The 17,545-nt window shown below is 29.7% G+C and overlaps 1 protein-coding gene across 2 annotated transcripts in view; it reads right to left on the reverse strand.

The window, feature by feature from the left end:
- The window catches only part of LOC113368485 (glutamate receptor ionotropic, NMDA 2B), a 172,809-nt gene that overhangs the window by 10,681 nt on the left and 144,583 nt on the right, over positions 1-17,545 (reverse strand). For both annotated transcript variants that reach the window (XM_026610034.1, XM_026610035.1), the window contains 4 exons: positions 16,571-16,772; positions 7,405-7,563; positions 4,951-5,118; positions 1,344-1,468 (listed from right to left, as the gene is read on the reverse strand). In XM_026610034.1, the coding sequence (XP_026465819.1) occupies positions 1,344-1,468; positions 4,951-5,118; positions 7,405-7,563; positions 16,571-16,772 (654 nt within the window). The remainder of the gene's footprint in view (positions 1-1,343; positions 1,469-4,950; positions 5,119-7,404; positions 7,564-16,570; positions 16,773-17,545) is intronic.

The raw sequence follows: 17,545 nt of genomic DNA on the forward strand, positions 1-17,545 counted from the left end.
AGAATTGAATAAATCGATTATTTACACGTATCGAGCTTATTTCCTAAAATATCTCCTTGAAGAAAATATTGTCTATTTTAAATAATCACTTTTTTTTAAAAATCCTATGTTTTTAAATATACTGTTTCGCCCTTAAGGGCAAATTTTAAAATTACTCTAATTTGCTGAAAGTCCAATCACAGATCAGCAATAAAAATTGCTGATACAATTTATATTTGAATCTTCGAAAGCAACATAGCTGACCAAACTACAAAATTTTTAGCAACACAAAACTATATAATTACACTATTTATACTTAAAGAGATTTGACGTAAATATAATAAAAAATCGACACAAAATTCATCTCTCACTCACAATAAAATTTAAGGGGGTATTCTAGTTTAGAGCAACGAATTTTTGGTAATTTTTAAAGTGTCGTAAAAGAAAGCTTAAAAAAAGTGTCTTTTTGTTTTTTGAGTTTTTTGACTGTTTTTTTTTTGAGTTTCTCGAATTTTTTATAAATAGCAAAAATTGGAATTTGGGGATGATGCAGATAGGTCTATTAACAAGAATATTTGAACATTTCTAGTAGAACTCGAGAAATCGTGTCAACCGTACTGAAAAATTCTGTTCTGAGAAAAACGCATTTAAAGTTTTGCGTGAAGGTTTTTGCTGACAAAGTCATAAAATGATATGTTATACTTATTTTATTTAATCTGCGATTCCTGTTTTATGAACAGGACTTTCTTCTACTTCAAAAAAATATTTTCTGCATTTCTCTATTCAAATCGAGCAGTTCTAGCCTCCTTTAAAGCGTTGGATGTACGTATTTAAGATCGTTCAATACGTCTCGTCTTACAACAAATGAATGAGTTTTTGACCCGATTTTCGTCACCATAAGGGTCATCATTTTTAAAATCGGAGAGAAACCTTAATTGAATATGCAAACAGCAATAAATGTTGCTATTTCAATTACCCGAGATCGGGAATGAATATGCTTCGGCGCGAAAATCCACATCAACGAGTTTAGAGAGTCATTATTGTTCTGAGTTTCTGACTGACCGGGTCAGTAAATAATTCAAATTTTCAAAAATCTTCTCGTATCCATATTTTTAGAACGTTAAACTTTGAAAATATGAAACAAAAAAAAAAAGATTTTTTAGAAATTCTACACTAGAATACCCCCTTAAATGACACGGGTTTGAACAAATGTATAGTACTTACTGGTACAAACGTCACCACCTTCCTACATACATCTTGTACGATGTCCAGAATAAGATATATAACGAAATAGCTTTCGTATTATATGATTTGAAATAACTGAGAGATTATTCAGTAGATATGTATGATGTGCTCGTACGTACCTGGTTATCATAAAAGCGGCGAGGTTGGCAGTGTAGATGGCGAGGAAGACGACGGCGAACATGGCCCAGACATTTGTCATGAATCTCGATGTGAAACCTCGGGGCGAATCAACGTGCACGGCGGCCTGGGACAGACGTTGAACAATGAACATTTGTAATGGAAATACAATATCGTAGTATATATATATATATATATATATACATACATATAAATTTTAAATATGAACACTCTACATCAGCGATTCCCAATCTTTTTTGGGCCCCGCCTCACCTTCAGATTTTTAAAAACGTTATGGCACCCATATTAATTTTTTGTTCCTGAAAAAATGTTAATGCTAACTTTCAAGATGAAATCATTAATAAACTGTTATTGAACATGATAAGTAAAATTTCGGAATAAGCCAAAAAACAGAAATTTTAAACTAATTTTATTACTATCCGAATTTTATTTATTGCGGCTTGCATGCTGCACAGAGGTTTTATATTAGATTCTAACTTACTCTCCACGTTGCGTTATTTCAAGTCTATTTCTTTTTATCATTTCATCATATTTATCTTAATTATAGCAAATTTTTGTACATAAGGCTACATTTGGGCATCTGGTTTCAGTTTCTTTGTAAAGCCTAAGAAATGGCAACGAGTCTACTTAGCTAGTTGACATTTTCTTAACATTTTAATAACTCAGAACGAAATTATATATAATTTCTTTGTTAATTAGTATTCTTTTATTTTAAAACCGGAACGGAAATTTGTAGTTACTGGGTTGGCAACTAAGTAAGTGAAAGTAAATAATTTTGTTCTGTAATGTATTGACCATTTTAATCGATAACCTTTTGTTATCTTCCAAAAAGCATTATTATCTTAAGTTTACAAAACTTCTAGTTTTTATTAGCAAATACTGAATTAGGCACAATTTGACGTCATCATATTTTTTTAATTAAGGGCTTTAATCAAATAGTCAGCAAAAGCAAACTAGCTGCTATAATGGTCCATTTGGTGAATGTGGAAAAACATTCTATCAAGCCCCAAATAATTTGTTTCTATTAGCTGAATCAATTGTTGGTTTAATTAAGTTGTCCACAACTTTAACTGGACAATCCAGTGTTCATATGCAGCAGTGCACCAGAATGTCATTTTCCAAACCAATTTTTACTTTTTTTAAGGCTTTGGCACCATAAACAGCACCTAATCTTTAGAATCATCGTTTTTCGCTTTACAGAAATAAAAATCAATCTAATTTTTTTATAAAGTCAGGACAACCCGAGGAAAAAGCATAACTTCGACACCAGAGAAGGGACGTTAAAAACTAAGACTGTCCACACCATAGGTAGATCTACAAAGCATTTTTTATTAAATGTTTTTCCGCCACTATACTACATTACATTCAAATCAACAAAATTTTCCCTGAAGTTATAAATTGCTCCCCGGTGGGGCGTACGCTCCACGTTGGCAATCACTTTATTTTATAAATTACAGACGGTTCGAGACCACGGTATACCTCATTTTCATTGTAATTTTTATAACAGTTTATCAGTTAATATGTCAAATTATAAAAAACGAAGTCGCTAAATTACTTGAACCTTCTGATTAGAAACCAAAAGCTAAATACTTGTTTCTGTAAAAACTTTTTCATTAATTTTCCATGAACAAAAAATTTAACCAATTACTAAAAAACACAATTATCATATTACTTTTTCTGCAATGAAACAATTAAAATTATTACATTCCAACTTTATTAAACTTTAAAACTTTTAACTTTATTAAACGATAAAAGACTCAGGCAGCATAAATTACAAAACAAAAAAATAGATAATAAAAATTAATAAAAAATGCTTTCCGAATAGAATAGAGTTTGACAAATCTTAAATGCTTGCTTTGTGAATGCAATGATTACTTTTACGCCTGGAAGTCCTGTAAGTGCTTTAACAAAATTTCTATAATTTTTTCATTACTAATTGGATAAGCTTTAAAGCTGCTGTTTGCCCTTTTGATAACTGAAGCTGAGCTTAAAGTTGAAAACTTCCTCATCGTAAAAGCGAAGTCGACGAGTTACCGAGCAAAGTTGCACGGCAAACCGCAAATATAACAAGATTTAACAATGGTGTTTACAATCGACGAACGCGCAGATGCCTTCAGAGACTGAGTTTACCCCATTAACCCACTTTTGACTCTAAACTCACTTATTAATTGAGAGATATTAAATTCCGACGTTTCAACATAAATTTGAGACAAATCAACTCAATTTTGTAAACGTTAACGGAATGAGACACTTGTTAGCACTCATCAACATAAGAGATAAATACTAATACAGTTATAATAATAGTATAGTATATACTATTCTTTCTATGCAGGAAGCTTTTTCGGATACTAATAAAATATGGTTAAATCTTATATATATATATATATATATATATATATATATATATATATGAAAATGGAACTCAATATTATGTTAGGTATGCTAAAATTTGAGAACAGATGAACCGATTTGGCCCATTTTAATCCATATAATATAAAAATATTTTTGTTATAAAAGTGTGCAGGTGTGCTACATCAGAAAACGCATTGATAGTATTTATAGATGAATTCAAGAAAATTCAAAAATCAAGAAAAAAATTATTGCGAACTTTTAGGTGATATCAAAAATGGAACTCAATATTATGATAGGTATGCTAAAACTCGAGAACAGCTGAACCGATTTGGCCAATTTCAGTCCATATAATATAAAAATATTTTTGTTATAAAAGTGTGCAGGTGTGCTACATTTGCAAATGCATTATTAGTATTTATAGATGAATTCAAGAAAATTCAAGAATCAAGAAACATTTTATTTTGAAATTTCAGGTGATATTAAAACAAAAATACTGCTAAAGTAATGACTTAATTGATATTTCATTTGATAATATTAAATTATATACATATTATGTTAGAAATTAAATAATAGCTCATAATAATTTATTTATAGTATTAAAACCTCAGACTATAAAATTAATATTGGTAATATCAATAATATTGAAAAAGAAAGTTTTCATAAAATAAGGCTAGCACCTTAAAAAAATATATGGATTTTTTTTGGTAAATTCATTGTTTCTTATTAGACTCCAACACGTTTCTTATCTGATTCTTATTAGATCGTTATTAGATTATCTATATTATATAAAACTCGTATTTTTTCTACCTTTTATCTCGAAAGCAAATCATACAAATTCACATTTTATTTAATTATTTTCTTGCTTATATTTCATACGTTTCGAATGCATGCTTGCGTCATTTTCATTTGTATTTAAAATCACAAACGAACAAAAGAATACCAAGAATTGTATGCCGAAGCATAGAATATAAAATCATGAAAATGAATAACATTGCAAAAAACTAACTTGTGAAGTGCATGGAAAATAAATAAAATTAAAAATATTATTTTCGCAGAAAAGTTCAAACAACAAACAAATGTATCAATTTTTTTCCAAATACATTTATCAGTCGTTAGAAATGTTTCACGATGACAAAGTAATTATACAAGCAAACGAAATACCTGTTTCGATTTTAATTAGATAATAAACTTTTAATTACCTATCAAACTTTTCAGTGCTAACGAATTATTGTTTACCTGAAACAAAACAGCCCAAACAAGCCAGTAGGTGCGAAATAATGAAAATCTGTGAGCTGCATTCGGGGTATTAGTTTGCACTGACAATTTCATATCGAATCCGCTCGGACTCAGCCACTCGAATAAAAATATTATAAATGTTGCAGCCTGAATAGCGACCACACCCACCTGGAAATAAAAATTCAATTTTAGAACAGGTTTTGATTGAACACAAAAATAAATTGGTGTTTTATGCAATATCAAATTATTTGGCAAAACGCCGTTTCAGAACAAACATTATTTGGAAATGGAAAGTTGATATGTAATAAAGCGGCGAACGTACTCTATAAAAGAATTGATGAGGTTTTTAGATAAATGACTATATAAAATATTTTAAAAGTATATTTTTAAATAAAATTGCATTTGTTAAATATTTTCATATTATTTCTATCTATCATTGCAAGATAAATAGAATTCCAATAAATACTAAGTGACTATAATAGAATTGATTCGTTACAAAAGGACTATAGTAATAAAATATTGTACGAAAGCGAAGGAGATAAGTCTGCAGCAATGACAAAGCAAATTGAATTTCATCAATAAGGCTACCACAATATATAGACGATGAAAAAGAGTCAATCTTTCTTCAATAATATCATAATGCTCCATAAGTCAGCCGGATTCAATTCGTTACCATCGCCTGATGGTTGCTATTGATTCGAAAAATACTCGGGCAAATGCTACTAGCAGCTAGAGGAAAGAATATTTTTGGAAATTGTAAAAAAATGTTAATCAAAATAACAATTTTGAAAAAAATTAAAGCAAGATTTTACGGCTGCACCGATTTTAAAAATATAAAAGCCATCCGATGTAACTAGATAAAGACTTGTGCGACAATCGGTCAAGCAGTTTCTTTGTAATTAGCAGTAAAGTGTAAAAGATTTTATCCACGTTCAAACCCACAATCTTGAATCATTTTTAAATATTTGAAAACAGTGCTAAATAAATTGGTTGGAAATTGCGCTGACTAGTTTTTGGTAGAGAGTGGCCAGCCTAGATTTCTTCGTAATTAAATGTGAAGATTTATTTCGACGATTTTGATGAAATTTTGTATGATAATAGATTTTGTAGTCTGACATAACATACTAAAATATTATAATTCAATGATAAGCAGTTGAATTATAAAAAAATATTGCCGCGCCCTTAGACGATTCTAATCAGAATCTATGCTGAAGCTTATGTACATTTCTTGAGGTGCAAATTGAATGAAATTAAATGTGTCGAGAAAGTAATCAATTAAAAAAAAGATCTTATGTTTTTTAATATTTCCGAAACTTAACTACTCAAGAATATGTGTACGAGAGGATTCTTTAAAAGTTAAATTATTTTTGGGGATACAGCTGTTTGACCATGATAATCTTCTTCTGTTTCCTGCTGTTCGCATTTTACTCAAAACCGTCTTTTTCAATACGTTGCTCACGATTTCTCGAGTTTTATTAAACCCATTTATTACTTGAAATTTTCAGAAAACCTTTTTTATAGATTCCTAAAAATTCGAGAAACTAAAAAACTGATTTTGTCAAACAGTCAGTCATTTTATCAAAAAAGCAATTTGTCAAAAAAGCCTCTCGAGTTTTATTAAATTTACTTGAATTTTTCAGAGAATCTTTTTTATAAACTTTTCTTAGGTATTTTCTAGACGTATCCCCAAATTTTAATGTTTAATATTTTTAAAAATTGGGCAAACTGAAAAACGGTCTTTTTTAAAACAGTCGCTATTCTGTCAGTAAGACATTTTACAAAAAAAAACTATCTAGTTTAAATTTCTTTTTTCTTTTTTTCCAATTCAGATTACTAAAGGAGATTGCAAGCTTGGTCATGGTCACGTAGCAATTTTTTGAGACACCTCAACAACTGCTAACTCCTAAAATTGATACTTTTTTTAAATTTTTTTTTGTACTCTTGAAACAGTGATAAATAAATCACAAATAAAAAATAATAGTGAACAAAATGAATTGCCTTTTTAACTTCTCAAATTATCAGACATTTTATAGATATTTCAATAATAATAACACATTTTTTTACTTTTCTATGGGTTCCATACCAATGTTTAGCCGTAATACTGGAACGCGGCGCGTTATCGTATCGCGATTGCTTTGAAAAAAAGTTCAAAATTTCCAAAATATTTCAAAATATAAAAAAAATCAAATTTTTCAAAGAGGTAATTTTTTTTCAAATATCGATTTTTTTAGAGTTCTAAAAGAAAATTGGATCTGTTATAAAAAATTAAATTTTTGGTGCGGAAAGTTCCAGCAATTTGCCTTAAGGCACGATGCCATGCACCTCTAGTTTATTTTGCTTTTGAAAATTATCTAAAATTTAATTCTCCACACTAGAACCCCTCCCTTCAGGCTACTTACAACTAGTTACTATTCCTCAAACAAGTCTTCTCCTTTATTATCGATTAATACTCACCAGCATCCAAGATGCGGTGTCAAATGGTTCCAGGAAGGCCGTTGGAGAGATAATTCCAGTCCTCTTGGCTACCACTATAGCAATTCCTGTTTCCATGAAGGGAACGCTGAAGTCGACGACAGCCTCTCGTTCTGAATTAATTATGAGAGACGTCAGCACCTGCAACACGAACAAGACAAAGACTAAATAAGACAGATTTCGGACAAAGAATGAGAAATTTAGGAAAGGAAGTTCCTAACTTATTCTGACAATGAAGTAATTATATTGGAGATAATTGTTACATCGTTAGACAAAAGTTTAGAATTGGAATCATATTACGAAGATGTAGTTTAAAATTGGAATGAAATTATGAATTTGTACTGAAGTGACCATATTTTTTAGGCCAAAACTGGGACAGCAAGTCGTTGTTATGCTAAATACTTGAATATGATTTTGATAACAAATACTATTCTTTTATTTAAGGATACAATAAAAAACTTTTTTTCAACACTTTCTTAAACAAATCGTGATTTTATGCAGAATTACTGACTTTTAGTAGGAATCATTATATATTGTATTTTTAATGTACATATGCTTTTTTTCGCTTTTAAGCCATATATAAAATTCTGTTCAATTTTCTCCATAATTGACTCACTTAGTTGAAATTTACGTTTGTGTAAAGCAGTTCAAAAAGTCGTCCTCAATTTTTTTTCTAATTTTGGTAAAATTGCAAATAGAATGTACGAAATTATTATCGTTAAAGCTACTCAGGTTTGGAATGTTGCATTCGGAAATTTTCTCATGCATAACGTATTGTTTCATAGAAACATACTCGTTGAAACATTTTCAGGTATTTGATGAATAGTTGTAATTTTATTAGCAAGTAATTTCGAAAATTCAATTCAAATTTATACTTTTCGATCCAAATCGGGACGTATGGTCACCTTATTTGTACACCATTTTTGCTATATATTTTCTTTGTATTTTTTATGATTTGATATAGTAGTTGATTAAATTATTTCCTAAAATCCCTTTAAAAAATAAGATATTGGATTTGATGGCCCCTTGGTTGTCACATTTTATGGGATAGAAAGGACAGATGACAAATTTTAGAAAAATAGTAAAAATTACACGTTTACACGAATGCATTAGTTGGGAGTTCCACTGAATAGTCAGATAGTTGTTTGTTTGATTTGTGTTATTTGTTATGATATAATTGGTTTGGTTTTCTTAATATAATTACTAAAAGTCAAATTAAACCTTTGTGCCCAGCCCTGCCCTATATTATGCTACAGAGGTTAAAGATCCTACATCAGCTTAAACCTTCTTTGCATAAAAATTTAAAGTATTCTATTAATAAATGTATGGCATTAATAAAAGATTTAAAAAAAAACGATTTAATTATTTAAACAAGCATTTGGTAGATAGAAACGCCAACTACATTAGACTAATATAGTTCGGTTTTACAGATTTTAAATAAGTATTTTTTTACTGTACCAGAAATAAAATATTTTATTACAAAAAATAAATCAATATTTTATCTGCAACAATTGCACTGCTTTCAGTTTTTCACCTAGTTGTTATAAGTTAAGTATATACTTAAAAATCAACCATACTACAAATTAATTTTTATTTACATCTAAATATTTTATTTTGTTTGAATTTTAAAAACTAGTTCAAAATGACATCAGACCAACACGAAAAACAATTGAATTTTAAAATATTTAATTAAGTATACAAGTAAACTTTTTCCAAATTTTTTGCACGTTGAATTAACCATAATATCAAAATTATAGATTTAAATAGACAAGCAAAATTTGCAACGTAATTTTCTACGATTTCAATTTCCCAATAAATTTTTATTAAAACTTGTTTTTATGAAGTAATGGACATTGGAAAACATCGTGTGTGCAGGTATATTGCATCTTAATAATAGCATTGAATAATATCAATACTATTGCATTGATATTATATGTATTGATATTGTATGTATTTTGATGTAAAAGTCCCTTTGTAATAATTCAAATTATTCCTGTCGACCTTTTGAACAATGTGATGTAGTAATATTAATTCATGACAAGAAATGTTTACGATGTTTTGCTGGAATACAGGAAAGTTATGTGTTGACATTTTGTTCAAAATATGGGCCAATAGCAAACACAATATATCAATGTATGGACGAGGACTATAAATTTATATTGTATAGAACAACAGCTGTTTTATAATGCAATCCATATAAAGGATAGTCAACAGCATTGATTTATAAAATTAGGAAAATTAATTTTTACATTTTACAAGTGAAATCCTTTAAAGAAACAATATTTCGTATCATATCCATTATTTTTTCAGACGTCCTCTTCCTCGAGTCCAACGTCCCACCAAGCAAGTGAGCAGTGTGAATAATAAAACAGCAAAAAATATAAGAATCAAAGATCAACAAATTGCACTACATGCTCGTCCACGAAATAAAATTAAACAACAATCTCCACCGACTGGAAATCAGGTACAACAACCTCTTTGGAACGTTTCGGTGAGAGTGATTGACCCAAATATTGCTTTGAATTCTAAGGGATCAACTCCCATGGACAATGCTAGACGCAATGGTACTCAAGGTTCTTCAATGGGAGGAGGTAATTTTTTGTAAATCTCTAAATAATAATAAAGCATATTTATTGATAATATCGATTATCGTTACAATATTTTTAATAGTGTGCATAAAATCTATAGAATTAACAAAACTTATTTTATTTATGACATAAAATCTGACCATTATTCTCTATATTGAATACATAAGGTCGTAATTGATCAAGAAGTTCGAACTTCTTTTCCAGACAATTACTAACTAAAAATAACTAGAGGATACTGGGTACGGTTGTGCCACTTTTTTTGATCAGCAATAATTTTGTTAATTTACCAAACAGTTGAGAGTAAAGCAAATTAAATGATAAGTGGAACATAGAACGTGGGAATACTGAAATATTGTCCTTAAATTCGGAGGCTTTGTTATAAAATCAAATCATACAAGAAAAAGGCGTGTGTCACAACCGTCCTGGGGTGTGGACGGTTGAAACAGATATAGAAATAGGATAAAAAACAATAGCTGTAAACACCAATATGGTATATAATGACTTTTATTGTCGTCAGTAACAATAATATGCGATACAATACAACATAAACATTTAAACAAACTTTATGAATAAAATATAACAATATATAACAAAACATAATTTCTTAGACAAGGTTAACAAGCATTTTTAGTGAAATCCTTTTTTTTCTTGTATTGAATTATCCTTTCTCTTTCTCTTTCGTGTTTTGTTTTAATTGAGTCAGAATTTTCTTTGTCTGTTTAATCTTTACCCAAAAAGGACAAGAAATATAAGTCACAACCGTACCCATAAAATTTGTCACAACCGTACCCAACGCACACTTTTGAAAACAAATCTACATTATGACTGAGATAAATTATATAAGCAAAAACTAATTGCTGGTAAATAATCACGAAATATTACATGGGGAAGAGAAGGGTATAGTAAGATATCAGGTGTATTTATTTTTCAACTGATTTTTCTTTTTAAATTCAAACATTTCTAAAAAAGGTCAAATATTTTCAGAAAAAAATTAAAAATTTTACAGTTTTATCACGTAACTAAAAATACACGTGATGTTTGGGGGGGGGGGATTATTTTCAATATCATCATGTATCACCAAGTGGCAGGGGGGTCCAAAAATCCTTAAAAACTCGCTCATGTGATTGATGGATGCCTTCTTACAGCAAAATTACAAACAAAAATGATCTATCTGTATACAATTAACATTTAAGAAATCGAACACAAAAATTTACTTTCGACTCCTTTAAATTAACAGATCATGTAAATGTAGGGCAATGTGATAATGGAAACTTGTTTGAACAAACATACTTCAACTTTTTCCCTTCAACGCCATCTCAAAACCGGTATAGTTTATATAGCTTTTATGACGACTACCATACTCTGACACAAGCTAAAATTTACTGATATACTTGAAATAAATAATGTCAACTTTGCAATTCAGTTTAAATAATTCTTAGAAATATGAGACAAGATCTTTCACTCTAACTCTCCTTTATAAGTTCAAGTTCTGTTCATGTAATCTTATATAAACGTCGTTGTAAATTATTTTTTTTTATAGTTATTCATCCTGAACAAGAATATTTATTGGTTTAATTTCAAAAACATTTTGACTTTTATATATTTTATTAAATTCATTTTTTTTGAGGAATATTAGGTTTACTAATTTATATTACAAGAATTTCAAATTTTGAATACTTCTCAATTAATATATATATATATATATATATATATATATATATATAAAACTCTTTTTATTTTATTCTTATTAACACTAAATTTTTTTATTTATTTCAATTTTTTTTTTTATTAATTTTTAATAATGATGCTATAATAAATGATTCTAATTCAAATTTACTCACATGTAATTTTAATCTAAATAAATTATATAATTTTCCAAATAATTTATTGACCATTATATTAATCATTTACTTATTCATTTTATTAATTTGTGTAGTTAAATTACAGATACTTTTTATGGGTCTTTACGAAATTGTTTTCAATGAATAAACCATATATATCTTGTCTATAACAGACGAATAATGGAAGCTACAGTATTTATAATAATCTATTTGAAAACATTTAATCGTAAAGTTATCACGGTACGGGAAGTTCTAGCGATTTGCCTTAAGGCACGATGCCATACACCACTAGTATTAATTTTATATTCTAATTTTAGTAAATAAAAATGCCATAGCATCATGATTCTAAATCCTAAACATTTCGTTGCGGTACGGGAAGTTCCAGCATTTTGCTTTAAGGCACGATGCCATACACCCCACTAGTCAATTTCACTAATTTGTGTAGTTAAATTACAGATACTTTTTATGGGCCTTTATGAAAATTCTTTTAATGAATAAACCATATATCGTGTCTATAACAGACGAATAATGGAAGCTACAGTATTTATAATAGTCTATTTGAAAACATTTAATCGTAATGTTTTATCACGGTGCGGAAAGTTACAGCGATTTGCCTTAAGGCTCGATGCTATACACCACTAGTATTAATCTTAGATTCTAATTTTAGTAAACAAAATGCTATTGCATCATGATTCTAAATCATCTTTTACATCCACAGCTACAGAGAAAATCCACAGACTCTTCAACAGTCACAACATATCAATCAACAACCCCACCACCAACACCTCGCTTCGCAAAATAACCCCACCTTGCACCAATGCTAAATCTACCACCAAAGACACCAGCAGCAAACCCGTCACCTTAAAACTGAACCACAACCGTGTCAAAAGCTTCAGCCCATACTGCTCCGGTAAAACTCCGGATATGTCAAATCTCCCAAGCGCTCCGGCATTGTGCAAACAAGTCAGCAAATCTTGCGGGGTGTCGACTAACCCTCCAGTTCCGGCCGCCGTGCCAACAAAACCGGCAAACATCGCCCCGGCCAGTAAGCCACAACATATTGCACCGACAAAAGATGCTTTGTTGGCTGCAGCCAAGGTCTTAGATAGGATAACCGATAGATTAGATGAAAAATATGCAAGGCTCAAGCAAGAAAACAGATTGTTGCATGCCGAGTTGAAGGAGCTGCAAGAAGAGCAGCGCAGGATCAATGGGGATGTGGATTGTGAGTGCGGCAAGACGACGGATGGCACGATGTCGACAGTTTGAAGTTGTCTCCAATTTTTTCATTATAGTTAGAAACATGTATTGTTATTCCACAGTTACTCTGAACATATTGTTTTTTCGTAACATTTTGCAAAACGTGAATTGTGTCAATGATTAATAAAGTGTGTTAGTAATGATCAAATATGAGTGATTTTTAATTTCAGTATTGCAAATTGGTTTATTTGAGATAATTTTTGATGATAACAAATCATGAATTGAAATAAAGCAGAATCGATGACAATCCAAAAGATTAAAGCCAGCAGAAAACGCTTAGAAAGGCAGGCCACTAGTCTATAACAAAAATTACCCGCAGATTACATATAGTTATTTTTAACTTCCCTTAAGGTAAGGTAATCATACGTCCCGGATTGGCTTTGCGTCCCGTTTTTTTCTAAAAGCAATATTTGTGCCGGTTTTAGGTGTTTTGTCCCGAATGGTCCCGGATTTTTAAAAATAGTTTGATTGCCGATATTTTTTAAATATATTTCAACTAGAAAATTGTTAATAAAAGTTTTTGGCACACTAACACCCCCCTCGCCCCCTCGCCCCTCCGCTCTCATACACATTCTAGTCCGTCCCGGATTTTATGCAAAAAATATGGTCACCTTACTTAAGGTAAGTTATTGCAATGGTCAATAATCAAAATTGGAAATTTTTGCATATCTTCATGTTTTAAAGATTTCTGAACATTTTGGCATACTTCGGAAAAAATGGATGTGTTTGTGTGCGTGTGTGTTTTGTGTGTCCGCATTTTTTCGTCCACGTTTTCGGGCGCATGGATTTACCTAATTGAATTGTTAAAAGAATGTTCGATTCCTATTGATAGGGAGATGTGCTGCTCAGTTTTTGGCAAAGGCAGCTCCAGTCGTTTCGGAGGTATGAAATAAAGAGTACAAAAAATTGAAATCGTGTTTTTGAGAGCTTTAGATTTGAATGATCCAAAAAAAACATTCAATTTCCAAAGGTGAGAAAAAGTGGTAATTAGATTTTGGCAAAGGCAGGTCTATCCGTTTGATTCGAAGCTAAATATGCAAAAAATGGCAGTATTTGAGAGAACTAAGCATCCGATTTAAATGATATAAAAAACTATCTGCTTGTGTTGACAAGACAATTGCTTTGGGGAATTTTTTTTTTTTTAATTTTCGATAAAAATATTTTTTACTAAATTTTATTTTTCCAATATTTTATTATGGTGTGGGAAGTTCCAGCAATTTGCTTTAAGGCACGATGCCATTTACCACTAGTTCTATTTGTTTAGTGTATTTTATGTTTTGATACCCCTCAGTCCTTTTTGTATTAAAAATATTGCAGCGAAAATTTACATTGAAAAATTACTTTTTAAAGTGAAAATTTACATGGTTTTAATTATTTCTGTGTAATATTCAGTTAAATACATATTGTCGATTTACGACTATATTACAACTTTATTTCTAACATTTTGAAAAACGCACTTTGTGTTACTAAAGTAAGTGAGAATTCATGATATTAAAGCGCTAGTTAGGTCTTAATTTTTCTCCCATCGTTTCACTCCTTTTACAGTTACCACACTTTTAAAATCTTATGTGATTATTTGTTAAATGGTAAACAAAAATCTACATTTGAAAATTTTATTTATTTATTGAATTTTTAAGACATTATCAGCTAAGTTATAAGTTCTTGGTTCGACGTTCTAAAATACATTTTATAAAAATATTTGAGTAACTGGGGGTATCTACTAATTTGTAATCAACTTTATTTTACTATATACTTGTCAGTATTCTCTGTTTAATGTAATAATAAATACAGATTTCAGAATAAAATTGAATTGTAAAAAAATAAAAAAATGAGTAAATTTTACGCGCTAGGTTTTAATATGTGCCTAGTATCACGACTGAATAAATACTAACTTATAAATTTGAAATATAACACAAAAAATATTAAAACTCTGGAAGGGATAGCTCCAAAATATAAACCATTACATACCCATATTTTAGATTTTCACTAGAATCCGTATCAATGCAGATGTTAGCACTAAACCTTGTACATTTATGCAAGAATAAATGCATTTATAACTAAGATAAATATATGCAATAATCAATTTCCTATTGGAAGAAGCATTTTTTTAGGCTAAAAATATCTAATATTGACGTGCGTTCACTTTAACAAAATTTTAACAAAACTAATGATTCCAAAAGAATTTTTAATAAATAATTTGAGTGATTTTAACTTCTGTAATATAAAAAAAATTCATTGATTTCAACTTTCAGTACCGCACGTAGTTTTTTTATGATTTTTTATATCTTTTCTGCACCAGGGGTATATATATGTAGAAAACTGAATTTATTCGAGAAAATAAATGCGTATATTACAGTATGTTATTCATTGCTCAGAAGTCGCATATCTGCCTCGTCACTATTTGTTTTTTCTATCCTGCCGACCGGTAGACTTTTAGGAAAAATAAATTGCTTATTCAGCAAAGCGATGCTGAATGTTTGATATCGATTCGTTCTAGCATGTTGTTCTAACGAGAGAAAATATAAAAAAATATATTCATATCTATATACCATTGATATTTCTCGAAACTTTATATTTATTCATATGAAAAATGATTTGATGCGTACTTCTGCAAAATTGACAACCTGATATATGTAGATTAAGGTTTATTATATAATTTAATTGCTTGAGGATTCTGCAATATAATATAATCTTAACAAGCTTATCTATAAAATTGAGGATTGATAAAAATTGGCCATATACCAGAGTACTATTTGTTTACTCCCATATTACACATTGATCAATTAGACAGTGTTACGGATGGGGGTTAGTTAGACCCTTTCGGAATAGCTAATTGGATTTTACTCAATAACTATTCCGAGGATTTGATCTTATTGAATATATTAAGCAAAATATCTGACGTTCTCTACGTGCTCGGCGGTCCAGTCGGATGGCGGCTTCAAGTTCGGATATCTCAGTTCGCTTTAAATTCGGATGCTGAGGAAGAAATGAACTCCAAACACAAATAAGGAACACTTGCACTGATTAAAAGTATTTATTTCATAAAGTAATAAGTAATGATCGAAATATATCACAAAAACTCATATGGAAAAGTACAAGTAAAACGGTGTACGTGACTAGCCAACGCGAGAGAAACTTGTTCACTCGTCAGATCAGCTATCACGTCCAAATCTTTGCGGATTGCCAGAGAAAAGGTGTTGTCTGATTATTACCAATATCCACTGGCGACATCTAACATGATTCTGGCGCGAACAGACAGCCATAAGTATATATATATATATATATATATATATATATATATATATACATCTATACCTAACAGGTATAGGTAAGATACATAACAAAAATTTATAGAAAACAGAATAAAATGAGTACTTAAAAGCTTTTAACCTAACCTGATATCATGTATTAAATTTTTAATAGAATATAAATATTTACTCTCGACATCTATGAACTCACCATATCTGTTTTCCTATTGACCAACTCGGCTATTAAACCGTTCCATTTTCCATTTTCATTTGTTCCCCAGCGTCCGTCCTCGACTCGGGAAAGTTCATATGTAAAACCGAGTTCCTCGGAAAATTTTTCTAGCAAATCGACGCAAAAACCGCTGCAGCATTGGTAGAAGGAGCCGTTGCGGTGTGCTGCTTCACGATCGATCCTGAAAAAAAAGATTGTACAGATTTTTTATATATTATTAGAACTATTAATTCATTTATTATAATGTGAGCTTTTTAACTAATTTTAAAAATATTTTATTCCAGAGAACTTGTAATTTTGTGCATTTACATTTTTACAAGCGTGTGTTCCAATGTCATAGACCTTATGGATTGAAAATATGACGTCACAAGTCTATAGCAAAAATAGCCGACGATAATCGCAAACTCTCCCGATTAATTAAATGTCATATGTCGTATATTTTCTTTTAACAATTATGTTAACAGACGAACCTTTTTATTTAAATTGCTGACAATTATAACTCAAAATAAGTTATTCAATGATGTTCACTTTAGATGATTCCAAACTTAACCTTAATTTAAATAACCTAAATAAAATAATAAAATAATATAAAAAATGTTCCATGAATTTAATTGAGTATAAAATACACAAATGAGTTCTTTCAGAGTACATATTTGAAAAGAAATGGTTTGCAAAAAAAAAAGTTCCATGAAGTGAAAATGTGTATTTTGAGTTTTTAACAACTTGCTATTTGTTCAATAATATTTTTGCACATAAATAAAACTACTTACTATAACTAAATAATATTCATCTAAAACATCCATATTGATTATTTCAAATTAAATTGATTATTTTTAAATTGAACATTATTATAATTTAGCAATACTCTTATTATAAATTTTTGTCATTATTATGTCTACTATGTAATGTAAAATTTTTCAATCTATTATAATATGATTAAAATCAACAGCCCAC

Source organism: Ctenocephalides felis, unplaced genomic scaffold (genome assembly GCF_003426905.1).
Source record: "Ctenocephalides felis isolate EL2017-DRISC unplaced genomic scaffold, ASM342690v1 CF-g0.4_SCAFFOLD_01170, whole genome shotgun sequence".
NCBI lineage: Eukaryota > Metazoa > Arthropoda > Insecta > Siphonaptera > Pulicidae > Ctenocephalides > Ctenocephalides felis.